Source organism: Adiantum capillus-veneris, chromosome 29, assembly GCF_014529385.1.
Source record: "Adiantum capillus-veneris isolate H3 chromosome 29, ASM1452938v2, whole genome shotgun sequence".
Taxonomy (NCBI): domain Eukaryota; kingdom Viridiplantae; phylum Streptophyta; class Polypodiopsida; order Polypodiales; family Pteridaceae; genus Adiantum; species Adiantum capillus-veneris.
In genome coordinates, this window is record NC_140959.1 from 6,542,622 (window position 1) to 6,558,750 (window position 16,129).

Genomic DNA, 16,129 nt, shown 5'->3' on the forward strand with positions numbered 1-16,129 from the left:
CAAGACTGTGCCAGTTACATGGCTGAAATTCAAGAGGCTTTTTATTTCTTCTTGGTTGACTCAAGTGTTTGAGCGAGATATACGAGCTGCTTGGAACCATCTCCGGATGACCAAGAGCGATACAGTGAATTCTTATTGTGAAAGATTCTGGAGCTCTTTTCTACCCGCCTCTTCATTCAAGAAGATCTCGTTCAGAGAACAAATTGAGCCGTTTACCTTGGGTCTACCTACAGAGATCCGAGATCACTGCTTGGAACAGAAGTCAGCTTCTATTCAGGAGTTGATGAGTCATGCGAAGCGGGGCTTTGCCATTCACTCTGGCAGTCTGACCTACCCCACAGATGAGGCCATGACACAACGAGCCGAACAGACTTCTGGGAATGAAAGTAGAATGAAAAAGAGCAACCCAGAAAAAAAAAAGGATGCACGACCCAAGCTTACTCCTGAGGAGAGAGCTCGCTTCATCAGAGAGGGGAAGTGCTTTGGATGCGGGAAACATGGACATATTTCCGCAAAGTGCCCTGATAAGGCACAGAAAGAACAGAATGATAAAGACGACGACAGGTCTGAGAGGTCGAGAGCAGCTGAGGAATGTGGCAGAAAAGGCAGATAGAAAAGCAGAACTGGTACCACATGGCGTGGGACTTGAACCGAATCAAATGAATGAAAGTACAAACTTTGCCGTTTTTTTTTTGGGCAAAGTGAAGGATCAGGAAGCTCTTTTGAAGGAGACAAGGCCAACTTCTTTTCACTTGGAATTGGCGGCTCGATTTGGAACTACGCCCGACAGACTGACGCCACAGGCGGAGGTAGTTCGACTGGCACCCGGATGGGATGTTGCCATTACACCGAGCATTGGCAAACTGCGTTTGCAATGACAGGGGTGTTCAGGGCACGTGAGTGACGTTCTACTCGGGATCCCTTGGTACCACAAGAACTACGCCGTGGTTGACTACCGGGCCGAGAAAGCGACTTTGATAAATGAAGGGCTTAGAGATTGTACTTGATGAACTTCAGTTTTCTTACTCATTCTTTTGGGAGAACTGAACGATGGATAAAAGTTGAATATGTTTTGACCTGAAGAAAAGAACGCCAAGATTTTTTTCTCCACGCTCATGCCGATTGCTTTTGAGAGGGCCTGAAGATCATACCATTGATCTGATATCTGGAAGCACGCCACCGAATCGGCCACCTTATCGTGTGAGCCGAGTACAGAATGAAAAGATTATGAACTCAGTGAAAGACCTCTTGGAAAAGGGTCTTGTCCAGCCTAGTACTTCACCGTATTGCTCTCCAGTGTTGTTGGTTTTGAAGAAAGACAGATCTTGGAGAATGTGCATCGATTATAGCACTCTCAACGAAATCACCATCAAGAACAGATTTCCGATTCCTAGGATCGATGATATACTCGACAGGTTACAGGGATCCTCGTGCTTTAGCAGGATTGACTTGAAGAGTGGATATCATCAGATCAGGATAGCACCAGGAGATGTCTACAAGACAGCTTTTCGGACGACTTTTGGGTTATTTTTTTGGTGATGCCTTTTGGCTTAACCAATGCTCCTGCGACATTTAACCGGATGATGGATAGGATTTTTCGAGAGTACAGGCTATTTGTTGGCGCTTTCTTTGACGACATCATTGTTTTCTCCAAGAATGAGGCAGAACACAGAGATCATCTGCTTCAAGTCTTTTAGGCATTACGAGATCACACGCTAGTGATTAATGCAAAGAAAAGTGAATTTTTCCTACCAAAGATACACTTTTTGGGACACATTGTGTCAGCAGCAGGAGTGCAAATGGACCCGGCCAAGATAGAGACTATCCGTGATTGGCCCGATTTGAGGAATGTCCATGAAGTTAGAAGCTTCTTGGGACTATGTTCTTACTACAGGCGGTTCATACGAAAGTTTGCAGAGGTTGCTTCCCCTTTGCATATCTTGACACAGAAAGGAGTACCTTTTTCGTGGGGACCCACAGAGGTGACTGCCTTTCAGACATTGAAAGAGAAATTGACTACGGGACCTATTTTGACTTTGACGGACTTGCAGAAGTCATTCGAAGTATATTGTGATGCTTGTGGTCGTAGTCTGGGTGCGGTCTTGATGCAAGAAGGCCATGTCATAGCTTACGAGAGCCGTTTGTTCTCTAGGCCGGAGATGACGGCACAGATTTATGAGAAAGAGCTTTTGGCGGTTATCCATGCTCTTACTCAGTGGCGGCATTACCTACTCGGAGCGGATTTTACTGTCTTTACAGACCATCAGAGTTTGCGCTACTTCTTGTCACAGAAGCAGCTTTCGGAAAAGCAGATGCGGTGGGCGAACATCTTGTCACAGTTTCACTTCCAGATTGTCCATGTGCAGGGACAGAAGAATGTGGTGGCAGATGCTTTGTCTCGGAAACCGTTGGTTCTGGCTATTTCCGCGATACATCATAGGAGCTTCGAGGATATGGTCGATCAGTGTGTCACAGATACAGATTTTGCAGATATTTTCACACGGATACGGGATGGGGAGACAGTAGCTGGATACTCCCTTCGGGAAGGCTACTTGATGAAAAAGACTATGTTGTGCGTTACACAGCCGTTCAGGGAAAAGGTTATGACTGATTGCCACTGTCCACCTTTTACGGGTCACCGCAGCTTTGCTACCACCATGAAAGGGGTAGAGAGAGATTTCTTTTGGCGGAGACTGAAGAAGGATGTGGAAGAGTTTGTGCGCAGTTGCTTGGTATGCTAGAAGGTCAAGTTTGACAGGCATAAGGCACAGGGATTGTTACAGCCTTTACCCATACCCACCCACCCGCCCCTGGGAAAATATTGAAATGGATTTCATTTTTTTTTATCTCCCGAGAATACAGAATGATCACGATGATTTTCCGATTACATGGCACGCCTGAGACGATTGTCTCCGACAGAGACCCCAGATTTATGAGTTTGTTTTGGAAGGCAATTTGGGAGAACATTGGGACGCGGTTGCAGTTCTCGTCATCGTTCCACTTGCAGACTGACGGGCAATTTGAGATTGCCAATTCAGTGATTTTAGATTTATTGAAGTCTTGTATCTCGCATCAGAAGACTCAATGGGAAAAGAACTTACCTTTGGTGGAATTTGCCTACAATAACACGATACACTCTTCGACGGGGAAGACGCCATGAGAGATTGTTGAAATTGCTGCGAAGGTTCCATCCTTCCTGAGCACGAAAGATTAGAAATTTGAAGCGGATGAATATTCGCGAGATTTGGATACGGCTTTTGCCAAGGTTCACGAGACTTTACAGAAGTCTCAAGAACGACAGAAAAAGGCAGCGGATCGCCATCGTCGCGACTGGAAACTGAAGGAGGATGATTGGGTGCTCTTACTTTTGAGAAGGCACGCCTAAGAAAAAAAAAGGGAAAGGAGAGGCTTTTTCCAAAGCTTAGTATGTGATACTACGGACCTTTCCAGATTACTGACAAGATAAATGATGTCTCCTTCCGATTGGACCTGCCAGATACTTGGAGGATTCATAATGCATTGCATGTGAGTCTCTTGAACCCTGTTAAGGGTGATGTGCCTGATGATGGGGAGCCTGATGAGCAACCCGAAGTGGAAGAAAACGAGGAGATCCTTGTTCCTGAACAGATTTTGGCACATAATGATACGAAGAAAGGTAAAGTCCGAAGGCGGTTCTTGGTTAAGTTCAAGAACTTTCCTGCATTTGATGCGAAGTGGATGGAGGAGGAGGACCTAGCAGATACTCCTCGGATTGTGAAACTTTACCTCGATGTTTTGGTTTAGCATAGTCTACTCCAAACGGAACCCAGAAACTCAGCTTGGCCGAAGATCTGGTGCAGTGGGATGCACAAGAGGGGAGTCACTCCACTCCTTTGTCAACAGATGCCTCGATTTTGATACTAAAGTCACTGATGTCTCTTTGAGCTTCAGGGATACTGAGAGCTGACAGTATTCTGTTGGATGACTTTATGAAATGGAATTCCTGATTATGATACTGATTTGTTCTTGACTTCTTGTGAGTACAGGAACTGATAGACGAAATGACTGCAGCATTTTGGTCTGATTGATCTCGAATAGACATGGTTGCAATAGGGGTTAGTCAATCGGACATCGATGAGGTCCCGATTGGACCTAGATGTGATTGCTAGCTACATTGCCGATAAATCATGGTCTAAGATCCGAATGAATGTTGAATGTCATGTGATGTCCTGTGATGTCGTGTGATGTCCTGTGATGTCATGTGATGTGACTGTCGATTTTGTACATGTGCTAGATGTGTGTTCCTAGTACGTAGGTACTAACAGTCAGTGTCTGCTAAGACGGTTTATGGCTTTTGTCAGTTTTGCAGGCGTAATCGCGGTCGATTACAATGCTTTCAAGAGGGGGGTATGTCACAAAGTGATGACGTGGCGGACAGCAGAAACCCTAAAATTCCTGCAAACCCTAATTTTTGCCAAAAACCCTAAATTCCGGAAATCGCGGAGGCGGATTATTAATTTTTTTTTTTTTTTTGGAAAATGATGAGCGACGCGAATTTTGCTTTTGCTTTTTTTTTATTAAAAAAAAAAGAGAAAAGACTCTCTAAGAGAGAGAGAGAACTGATGCTTTTGATTTTAAAAGCTTTTGGGGCTCGGCTTTTGGGCATCCCTTGTAACCTTTAAATTAGTGGTGAGGGCCTCACTTCTCAGAGCATCTGGACGCAGAGTCTGAGAGTGAAACCCTAACCGCTCTCTTGTACTTTGATGATTGATTAATACAAAAAGAAATACCGAAAGGGGCGCCAGTCTTTGGGGCCAATATCTCTAGGCACGGAACTCCGCCGGGCCAGTGCAAATCTATTGTGATCTGTGAAGTGTTTTGAAGTGGTTATTTTGTGCTGTCGCGGTTGATTCTTGACTTGGAGTGTCCAAGTTTGTTACATGATGTGCCTGATGATGGGGAGCCTGATGAGCAACCCAAAGTGGAAGAAAACGAGGAGATCCTTGTTCCTGAACAGATTTTGGCACATAATGATACGAAGAAAGGTAAAGTCCGAAGGCGGTTCTTGGTTAAGTTCAAGAACTTTTGTGCATTTGATGCGAAGTGGATGGAGGAGGAGGACCTAGCAGATACTCCTCGGATTGTGAAACTTTACCTCGATGTTTTGGTTTAGCATAGTCTACTCCACCCGGAACCCAGAATTCAGCTTGGCCGAAGATCTGGTGCAGTGGGATGCACAAGAGGGGAGTCACTCCACTCCTTTGTCAACAGATGCCTCGATTTTGATACTAAAGTCACCGATGTCTCTTTGAGCTTCAGGGATACTGAGAGCTGACAGTATTTTGCTGGATGACTTTATGAAATGGAATTCGTGATTATGATACTGATTTGTTCTTGACTTCTTGTGAGTGCAGGAACTGATAGCCGAAATGACTGCAGCATTTTGGTCTGATTGATCTCGAATAGACATGGTTGCAATAGGGGTTAGTCAATCGGACATCGATGAGGTCCCGATTGGACCTAGATGTGATTGCTAGCTACATTGCCGATAAATCATGGTCTAAGATCCGAATGAATGTTGAATGTCATGTGATGTCCTGTGATGTCGTGTGATGTGACTGTCGATTTTGTACATGTGCTAGATGTGTGTTCCTAGTACGTAGGTACTAACAGTCAGTGTCTGCTAAGACGGTTTATGGCTTTTGTTGGTTTTGCAGGCGTAATCGCGGTCGATTACAATGCTTTCAAGAGGGGGGTATGTCACAAAGTGATGACGTTGCGGACAACAGAAACCCTAATTTTTGCCAAAAACCCTAAAATTCCTGCAAACCCTAATTTTTGCCAAAAACCCTAATTTCCGAAAATCACGGAGGCGGATTATTTATTTATTTATTTATTTTTTTGGAAAATGATGAGCGACACAAATTTCGCTTTTTCTCTACTTAAATGAGAAAGAGAGAGAGAATGCTTTTGCTTTCATGTTTTGACTCTCTGTGAGAGAGAGAGAGCAATTGCTTTTGATTTGAAGCTTTTGGGCATCCCTTGTAACCTTTAAATTAGTGGTGAGGGCCTCACTTCTCAGAGCATTTGGACGCAGAGTCTGAGAGTGAAACCCTACCGCTCTCTTGTACTTTGATGATTGATTAATATAAAAGAAATACCGAAAGGGGCGCCAGTCTTGGGGCCAATATCTCTAGGCATGGAACTCCGCCGGGCCAGTGCAAATCTATTGTGATCTCTGAATTGTCTTGAAGTGGTTATTTGGTGCTGTCGCGGTTGATTCTTGACTTGGAGTGTCCAAGTCTGTTACATAGATCCTCAAACTCAGAGCCTTGGCAAGAATTTTGTAGGCTGAGTTGAGGATGGTGATGGGGCGCCACGGTCGAATCTCATCCAAGGAGCTACCCTCCTTGGGAATGAGGTAGATCAGACCCTCACTCAAGCTGTCAGGCATCTCTCCTGTCTGCAAGATGTACTGGAAAGCACTTCCGAGATCTGGGCCAAGCAAGTCCTAGTACTCCAAGAAAAAACTGAAAGTGAAGCCATCCTCACCTGGACAGCTACCACGGGGAAGTGCACTAAGAGCCGTGTGCAACTCCTCAAGCTGAAGTGGCAGCTCAAGCCTCTGACGCATCTCCTCAGTCACAAGGCAATGCAGCTGTGCCCACACCTGCTCCCTGCATGCATCCTAACGCTCTGACTGAGGCTCTGCTGACAGTAACTCACGGTAAAAGTCTGTAGCAACTGCACGCATGTCCTCTGGCTCAGAAGCAACTGACCCATCGGGCCTCCTCTACTCACGGACCTTGGCATGCGCATGCCGAGGTCCCACTGCCCCGAAGAAAGCACCAGTCACTCTGTCACCCACATGTGTCCATTGAGATGCCTGTCGATGGAAAGCAAACTCATGGCGCCGCTCCTCTGTGCTAACAAGCTCCTGGCGAGCCTGCTACAGCTACTCCCCCAACCAAGGACTGTCTAGATGCTGCTCTTGCATCCTCTGCAAGGAAGCAACGCCCCTTCTGAGACGCTAATCCTCCTCTCTCGCTGTAGCCCAGCGAGCCAAAGACTCCCGGAGAAAGAAACGACTAATCTGAGCTAGTTCTGAGGCCACTCTGTCAGCAAGGGAAACTTGCATGTCCAAGCTCTCTGTCCAGAGAGCCTCTACTCGCTCTCTGTGTGCAGCGTCCAGCAAGACCCTCTCAGGGATGCGAAGCATCGTGCTCCCCCTCCTCTGCCTGTCTGCCGCTGTGAGGATCACTAGCGCATGGTCCGAGAAGGACGTCCCTGCCAGAATGCCAACTGTTCCACCAAGTCACTGAAATGGTCACTAGTGTAGAAGCGATCTATCCGCGATAGATTCACTTCTTCCACTCTACGGTCCGAACGAGAGAAGGCTAGGCTGTCTGGAGGCCTCACAAAACTAGAGTACTGCCACGCATCGAAGACCCTCAGAGTCATACAAAACCTCTCCCAAGTTGCCAGCTCAACTCCATGTATAGTAGCATGGCTACCACCAATCGTGTTAGAAGGGTCCTCCAACATGTTGAAATCCCCTCTATGCACCAGTGTTCTGCCTGTGGTAGAGACTCAACTATCTGTGACCAAAACTCTACTCGTGCACTCACCACATTGGGCGCATAGATGTTCAGGAAGCCCACAAGGCAACCCTGAACTTGCATAGTGATCCATTGAGCCCTGCCTGGCACAATAATCCCTCTGCTCACAATGGCCTGTTGCACAGAATCCGCAATAGTCATACATACCCCACCTTGGATGCCTCCAGGTCCAAAAGCAGCTGACCAAAAAGTATCATATCGACCACGCAAGAGCTAACCACAACGTCTAATGCGGCTCTCACACAAATGGTGCTCTTGTAGCATAAGGAGATCAATCTCTCCTCCCACAAGGTAGCGTTGAAGCTCCTGACGCAGTCGGCTCCGCTGACGCTGAAACTGGGGCCAGATTTGAAGATGGTGCATGATGTCCGAAGTTTCTTGGGACTATGCTCCTATTACAGAAGGTTTATCCGAAATTTCGCTGAGATTGCTTCACCTTTACATGCTCTTCAAAAGAAGGCAGTCACCTTTAGATGGACACAGAAAGAGATTTCAGCTTTTAATCTCTTAAAGGAAAAGATGACTTCAGATCCAGTCATTGTGTTGCCAGATCTTAGGAAGTCATTTGTGGTCTAGTGCGACGCCTGCGGTAGTAGCATTGGTGCAGTGCTAATGCAAGATGGCAGGGTAGTAGCCTATGAGAGTAGTATCTTGCAAGGGCCAGAAAAGACTATGCAAGTCTATGAAAAAGAACTGCAGGCTGTGATTCATGCGCTCTTAAGTTGGAAACACTATCTGCTAGGTGCAGACTTTGTTGTCCAAACGGACCATCAGAACTTGCGATACTTCTTGACACAAGCAAAGTTATCTGAGAAGCATATGCGATGGGCAAATATCTTGTCTATGTTCCACTTTCAGATTGTGCATGTGGAAGGCAAGAAGAACGTTGTGGCTGATGCCTTGTCAAGGAAGCCACAAATTTCAGCTGTGTCAATTCCTTATCATCATGAACTTGATGATATGAGGGAACAGTATGTAACTGATGAAGATTTTGCAAGGGTCTTTGAGCAGCTAATGGATGGACAACGTCATGAACACTATCTTCTCAAAGATGGGTTCATGATGATGCATGGCAGATTGTGTGTCACAAAGCCATTGCGACGCAAAGTTATGGAAGAGAGTCATGTCCCACCGTATGCAGGGCATCGTGGTATCGATGCTACTCTTAAAGCGGTCGAGACATTCTTTTACTGGCCTACATTGAGAAGAGATGTGGATGCCTTTGTGCGAGAATGCCTAATATGCTAGGAGGTCAAGTTTGACAGGCAAAAGGCACTAGGGTTATTGCAACCACTACCTATTCCAGATGTTTAAACCATGGGAAAGTATTGCTATGGATTTTATCTTTGATCTTTCGAGAACGCAGACAGGAAACGATGGTATTTGGACCATCATTTGTAGATTCAGCAAGCAGGCTCATTTAATTCCTGTCAGGAAGAAGATAAAGCCAGATCAGATGGCACGCTTGTTTTCAAGTATCATGGCATGCCACAGTCGATTGTTAGCGACCGTGATCCACGCATGACAAGTTTGTTCTAGAGAGGCTTGTTTGAGAATATGGGCACAACGCTCAAATTCTCTTTGTCATTTCATCCTCAAATAGATGGGCAGTCAGAAGAGGCAAATTCTATTGTCCTAGATCTGCTGAAGTGCTATGTGTCAGAGCATAAAGGAAAGTGGGAGCAATATTTGCCATTGGTGGAGTATGCATACAATAATACAATGCATTCATCAATTGGCAAGGCACCTTTTGAGATAGTTGAAGGTGGCAAGAAAGTTCCTCCCATACTGCATACAAAGGACAAGATATTTGAAGTAGATAAGTATGTTCAAGACATGGATGAAATGTACAAGAAGGTCAAAGTGGCCTTAGAAAAGACTCAGGCAAAGCAAAAGAAAGCAGCTGATCGTCACCGTCGTGAAGTGGTATATTCACTTGGTGATTGGGTGCTTTTACGCTTTGAAAAGGGAAGGTTAAAGAAGATGAAGGGCAAGGAAAGACTGTTTCCAAAGCTCAGCATGCGTTACTATGGGCCTTTTCAAGTGTGCGACATAATCAGTGATGTTGCATATAGGCTGAAATTGCCTGACAGTTGGAAGATTCACAATACGTTTCATGTGAGTCTTCTCAGACCCTATGTGGGTGATGTGCCAGAGGATATGCCATCTGAAGATCAGTCGGAAGTCGAGGAACTTGACGAGATCTTGGTCCCGGAACAGATTTTGGCACATAAAGAAAGAAAAGTGAAAGGCAAGGTTGTTAGGTGTTACTTGGTAAAGTTCAGAAACTATCCACCAATGGATGCTAAGTGGATGGAAGAAGGTGAACTTGCACAGTCACCAACTGTGTTATCACTTTACCTTGAATTCTTCGATTTGCAACCTACCTTGACCCCTTGAGTTTCAAAGCTACATGGATTGTCAGTGTGACAATGGCTTTTGAAAGAAATGATGTAAATGGTATTTAAAGTGAGCTCAAATCAAATACATGTTACATGAATGTTAGAGCTGTACAGATTGTCAGTTTGGCAATTGCTCTTATGGAATGTCCAAAAGTTTGGTTAGTGCTATAGAAGTGAGTATTTCTTGTCAGTTTGTCAAGGGTACATGTGTAATTGCCATAGTTACCCGGAACGCGGAACAAGAACGGCGACGGGATCCCCGCGGAACGGGGGAACGGCTAGGGGTTCGGAACGGGAACGGCGCGGAACAGGAGGTATAAAAAACACCCAAATAGTGCATTTTTTAGCTCCTTGTGTTTAAATACAAGGAGTATTAGAGTGCTTTGACTCTAATACTCACAAAAAACTCGTTTTGAAGACCATTCAATCTTGCTATGACTAGATGATGAGAGAGAGAGAGAGAGAGAGAGAGAGAGAGAGAGGGAGAGACTCGAGAGAGTGAGAGGGAGAGGGAGAGATTTGAGAGAGTGGGAGGGAGAGGAAGAGAGCTTGAAGGCTTAAAGCCTTGAGCCTTGAGAGAGTGAGTCTTGAGAGGGAGAGATCTTGAGAGTGTGAGAGGGAGAGAGCTTGAGCCTTGAGGATTAGCTTGTGGAGAGAAAGGGAGAGGGGGGTGCATTTTAGGAGTCCTTGAGGCCTTGCACACTTCAAAAAGAAGCCCAAAAATTTACTTCAATTTTTTCAATTTTTGCCAAATTTGTTTGTAGCCGTTGGCCGTTCCAGGGGCATTCCGGAACGTTCTGGGGGCGTTCGGAACGTTCCGGAACGGCCGTTCCGGTTTGCACTGGCCACCCGGAACGTCAAACGTTTTGGGACGTTTCGGAACGTTCGGGAAGGGAACTGCCCCCCCGGAACGCCAGAACGGGGCTAGGGGGCGTTCCCCGGTAACTATGGCCTGGCCTCAGGTAGCCCGTAGGCGTCGCGGGCCCGGCTCGCCTCAGCCTGCCGAAGGGTCACCCCCTCGGTGGGTCTGGGAACGGAAGGGGTGCAGCTCTCTGAAAGAAATCTGTAAGCTGTGACCGCCGCCCCCCGGAGTCTCTGTAGGTGGCTGCAGAAGTGTGTCCCTGTGCCTCTGTATCTCTAGCAAGTAGCGCCCCAGCTGTCTCTGATCTCGAGAGTGCATGATATCTCGGAAGGTAGGCTGCCCTCAGAGAGAGAGAGAGAGAGAGAGAGAGAGAGAGAGAGAGAGAGAACTGCAGCCTATAAAAAGCTCTAGGAATCAACTTGATGACTCTTTTTTTCTATTGCAATAGTCACTATGGCATCTGGGAAGATTTCGAGAGGAGATTCTTGCTATATCAAGTATTCATCACATGCACATGGGCGATCCTTGTGTAGTTTGTGCGCTGAGAGATATCTTTGTTGGGCTGAACTCTCCAGTGTCAGATATGAGCAAGGATGCTATTGCACCAACTATGTTAAGACTTGCTCTTAGCAATTTGTACTCACAGAAGGATTTCTTTCAGGAGGTAAATTTTTCTTGCTAAAGATAGAAGCTGCATAGAATGTTTTGCAACATAGTATTCAATGAACTACTTTGTGATTTGACTTCAGGCTCAGATGAATGATGCCTCAGAGGTACTGGCAGTGATTTTTGACTGTCTTCACAAGGCATTCACGGTGAACTCTGTGCTTTCGGATGGAGATTCTGACACGAGTAGTGGAATTGGCCTTTGGGAATGTCAGGATTGTACGCCCTGTATTGCTCACAGTCTTTTTGCCCTTGATATTGCCATGCAAATGAATTGTACAAGATGTGGCCTGGAGTCGAGGCATCTAAAGTACACGTCTTTCTTCCACAACATCAATGCTAACTCACTGCGTACTGCAAGGGTATGTATGACGCACAGAGCGCTCTGTGTCTTGTAGGCCTAGTAATTTTGAAGTCACCTATTTTGTAAGGCACATTGCAGTTTTGTCCTGAAATTGAAATTGGTATTCTTGACTGCAGATTCTTTATCAAGAAAGTTCTCTTGATGAGCTACTCAGGCTTGTAGACATGAATCAATTTTTGGGTTGTGATGTGGAGGTGGGTGGATGTGGTCAACAAAATTACATTCACCACTTACTGCGTTCAGCACCTCATGTTTTTATAATAGGTGCGTTTACATGTAAGGTTTCTTGGACAATGACAGAGATGTGAGGATTGAGGTTGGCTGAACCCTTGTATGGTTATATATTCACAGTTTTGGGCTGGCAAAATAGCAGAGAGAGCTTAGAAGACATCTCAGCTACCATGGACGCAATTGCTGTGGATATGGATGTCGGTGTGGTCTACCGTGGTCTTGATAAGGGTTTTAAACATCGGCTTATTTCTGTGGTTTGTCTTACATTTTCATTTCATGCTGTTTTAGGTTTATGCTCTCTAAACATGTTCTGGTTTGAGTTATTTTGACAATTTGCATCCACAGATCTGTTACTATGGTCAACATTATCATTGTTTTGCTTTCAATCACGACATTGGAAGATGGGTGATGTTTGATGATACGACAGTAAAGGTATGCAGTATGCTTAATCTTGTCAGTTTTTTATAGTTTGCAGGCCTTTTTCTTGTCTTTGACATGTAGTAAACGTGTGATCAGATTATTGGCACCTATGAGGATGTCGTGGACACTTGCCGGAGGGGTCATCTGCAGCCGCAAGTATTGTTTTATGAGGCTCTTTCTAGGTATGGATGACAGTGGTATACCTGACGAGAGTAGACCTTGCAAGCTTTTTAGGGTCTGGCATAGTCTGATGATGATGACATCCTCTCCAGAATGCAGCCTGTACCGCTCTGCTCATGCATCCTGGAGGAGATTGGTTGTTTTGATGACAATAGTCACGAGAACCTTCTCTGAGCATGATGATGCTGTTGTTGGTAATGTAGTTTTGGATGAGTGACAGATCCTCCGCTGAATTGAGGCCAATGGGAATATGAAGTTCATGAAATTGCCCATCCCTCTGTGTAAAAGAGCACACCATTTTTGAAGTATACAGCTTTTCAACCCCAAGCATACGATATGGTATTTGCGTGGGTGGTAAAGCATTATTTTTGATGGTCACGCTTAGCAGCGTGCTGTAAACCTATGGAGTCTAGTTCATCAATGTCATCTGCAGGCCAACCTTACATATTAAATGTTGTGGCTGGCTTTGTCAATGTATATTTCACCCAAGGAGAGTTGATGGATGAAAGTAAGCAAGTTAAATAAGACGAGAAGATTACAGCTACTCACTCCTAAATAGACACTTTTCTCCCTCGGAGGATCAGACATTTTTTATTGAAGCCAACATGGAGAGAAGGTTTTGAGGATAACTTGTCCTCCCTTTCCCATGTGTTGTAGATTCACTGTGTAAGAGGAATACGCTAGCTGTACCTGCATCTCCAAACTCAGTGTTAATGTAGAGTATTTTGGTAGCATGAACTAATGATGGGTGTAAGGGAAGTAGCTAACAGTGGTGTCCATATGATTGTAAGCGTTTGAAAGAAAGTTTCATGCACTCTGCTCCGCAGGTTCTCATTCTGGTTTCAAGAATTTCAACATAGTTCGTAGTGTTTGTTGTCACAAGGTCATTTTGATAACTGCAGTGAAAAATATGGATAGTATTTTGTGTGTTTTCTCTTCCAAGTCCTATATTCTTTGTACTGGTATCTGATTTGTTGGCTGCTCTCGAACTCTTAGAAATATGTTTGTAGGTTCTTTGAGACATGGAAAAGAAGTAATGTTATAACATGAAGTCTTTAATGACTCAAGCAGTTAATTTTGATTTACAGAGTGCTTTCATGAGAATCTATCTATCACCTTAAGGTGAGAGAACAGTTGAAATGGCTGGACGAGGATATCATGGGCCTTGTTCAGGATCGATGGCCCTTTGTTGCTGAAATTTGAGAGAGGCATTTAGATGATTCATTTACACAAGATGGAAAGGGCTTTGATGGAATTTAGCATTTAGTTGAAAGGTTTGTTTTTGTGTTGCAGAGGGTGAAGGAATTGCACACAAAAAATGGAAGAGTTTTTGTTGTAGATTGCTTGTTGATTGTGATGATGCGTGTTGGGCTGGGAACTGTTTTTGATCTGTTTGGCCGGTTATAGGGTTTTTTTTTCTGAACTTTGGCTCATTTTGATGTAGTAGCTTGCTTCTTTGCCTAGTAATCCACGTGGTGTACCCGTATATCTTCTAGAAAAACGCCCTTGTATTTCACAGAAATTCCTTGAAGTTGCAAAATCCTGGATGTAACCTTGTACAACTTTGGGTAAAATGCTCCAATTTTTACATAGTTTATTCTTTTTAATGATAAAAATCTCACCAATAAGCTTAGAAGTAATGTCATTTTCTGTTAGTCAATGTGGAAAGAGCAAAGAGGCATTCATTTTGACAAGTACACTATTACACGTGATAATCAGAACAAACTAGTATTGCATTAATTGCATCAAAATGAAAATGGATACAAGACGTGCTCTCATGTAAGAGCTCATTTGACATCAAGGGCTAGCACAATTGTTGTAGTACTCTATTATCGAGGTCAAGACCACCCCATAGCAGCCCTTTAAAAGGAGGTTGACCCTAGGAGTATGGGGACACTTATTACATGATGTACAACTCATTCAACTAGAACAAGTGCATGGCATGTCACATTGCCCATTGTTACATAGGATTGATTGGATTGGAGGTGGTTTATGAAAGGACATACAAGGTAGTGTTTCACACAGAGTTGATGATGTCATGGATTAAAACAGACATGCCCAAGGCCATTGAGATTTGGACCAATCACTCGATGTAGCAGTACGATCATAAAAAGAACTTGTACAAAGTTGTATGTCACATAGACTACAATGCCACTGAGATTCGGTGTCACAAAGATTGCCAGATACCTCCCCTTAAACTAGGGAGTTGCGGCTCGGTCGAAGTTGTCAAAGGCATTCAAATAATTCCAAAGCATGGGATTGCAGACTTCCCATCTCCTTCACAAAACATCATTGTCACAGAAAACAAGGAAGTACACGTTGTTATTACTCCTCCTGCTTGTTCTCAACTTCCAACTTTGCAACATGTGCTTCTCCTTTCGTGACCTTGTTGATGTTGGAATGGTCCTTCATCAAGCATTTCAAAGGTGGATGCCCCTTCTTTTCCTAGCACATACAATTTTTAAAAAAATTATCTACAAACATGCCCAACTTTGACATAGTTGTAGCACTTCTTTATACCTTTATTAGGTGATGATGCATATGCAACTACTAATGCTCCTCCCTTTGAAGGTTGATTTCTCTTTTGCTTTTTTGCAATGAGTTGATGACATCTAAAAATGTTGACGCGGGCTCGTTCTCCTCTAGAATGGTCACAATAAGATCATAGCTTTTAAGCAAAGCATTAAGGTGCACAACCACTTTGTCTTCTTTGAGAACTTCACACTAGATCAATGTGAGTCGAGTCAAAATGTTTTTGAGTCAATTCACCAAACTGGCAATGCCTTCACCCCCTTCGCTTGCGAGTTTGTACAATTTCTCTTTAGATTGGCTTTATAGTTTTTGAATGTAGCTCCATAGTACTTCTTGAAGATTGTCTAAGCATCATGAGCACTATTGCACAATAAAATTCACGTAATTGTCATGGAGAGAAGTCCTAAGGCTAGCACATCTTTGAAAGGTGACTAAGCGACAATAGAGGAAGATAATGCACTAGTTTGTGTAGTGTCTAGCTCTCAATGTCCCAAGATAGGTGCTTTGCTTTGTGCCCACAAAATTTTCTTCGTAAGATAACCATGGAGTTTGGCTCTCTACTTATGAAAACTCATCATTACACTTTTCTAACCGTTTTCTCCCATCTCGTGCCTTGAGGATGGTCTTACACTCGGAAACTCACTCTCTAGGATGATGTCTTATCCTCATACAAGAGCACAAATTCATATCATTTCCCAAAATGATGATGAGAATGCCATACATTGCAATTTTTGATTGATTTTCTTTGTTCAAATAGGTTAAGAGAGGGAGAAAATGAAATGAAATGATATAGTAAAATCTTCAAAAGGCGAAAATGACCTATGAGACCAATCCGTTACAAATTGATGAATCTGATACCATGTCTTGGTACAAA

At 44.2% G+C, this 16,129-nt stretch overlaps 1 protein-coding gene across 4 annotated transcripts in view; it reads left to right on the plus strand.

The window, feature by feature from the left end:
• The window catches only part of LOC147418685 (uncharacterized), a 53,314-nt gene extending 39,849 nt beyond the window's left edge, over window positions 1-13,465 (plus strand). For 3 of the 4 annotated variants that reach the window (XM_086506327.1, XM_086506328.1, XM_086506330.1), the window contains 7 exons: window positions 11,311-11,526; window positions 11,612-11,890; window positions 12,009-12,156; window positions 12,244-12,377; window positions 12,469-12,555; window positions 12,640-12,725; window positions 12,816-13,465. In XM_086506327.1, coding sequence (XP_086362453.1) covers window positions 11,311-11,526; window positions 11,612-11,890; window positions 12,009-12,156; window positions 12,244-12,377; window positions 12,469-12,555; window positions 12,640-12,725; window positions 12,816-12,897 — 1,032 coding nt within the window. In that variant the 3' untranslated portion in view covers window positions 12,898-13,465. Of the gene's footprint in view, window positions 1-11,310; window positions 11,527-11,611; window positions 11,891-12,008; window positions 12,157-12,243; window positions 12,378-12,468; window positions 12,556-12,639 lie in introns of all 4 variants that reach the window. The other variant, XM_086506329.1, reaches the window with a different exon arrangement.
• The last annotated feature ends 2,664 nt before the right edge of the window (window positions 13,466-16,129 follow it).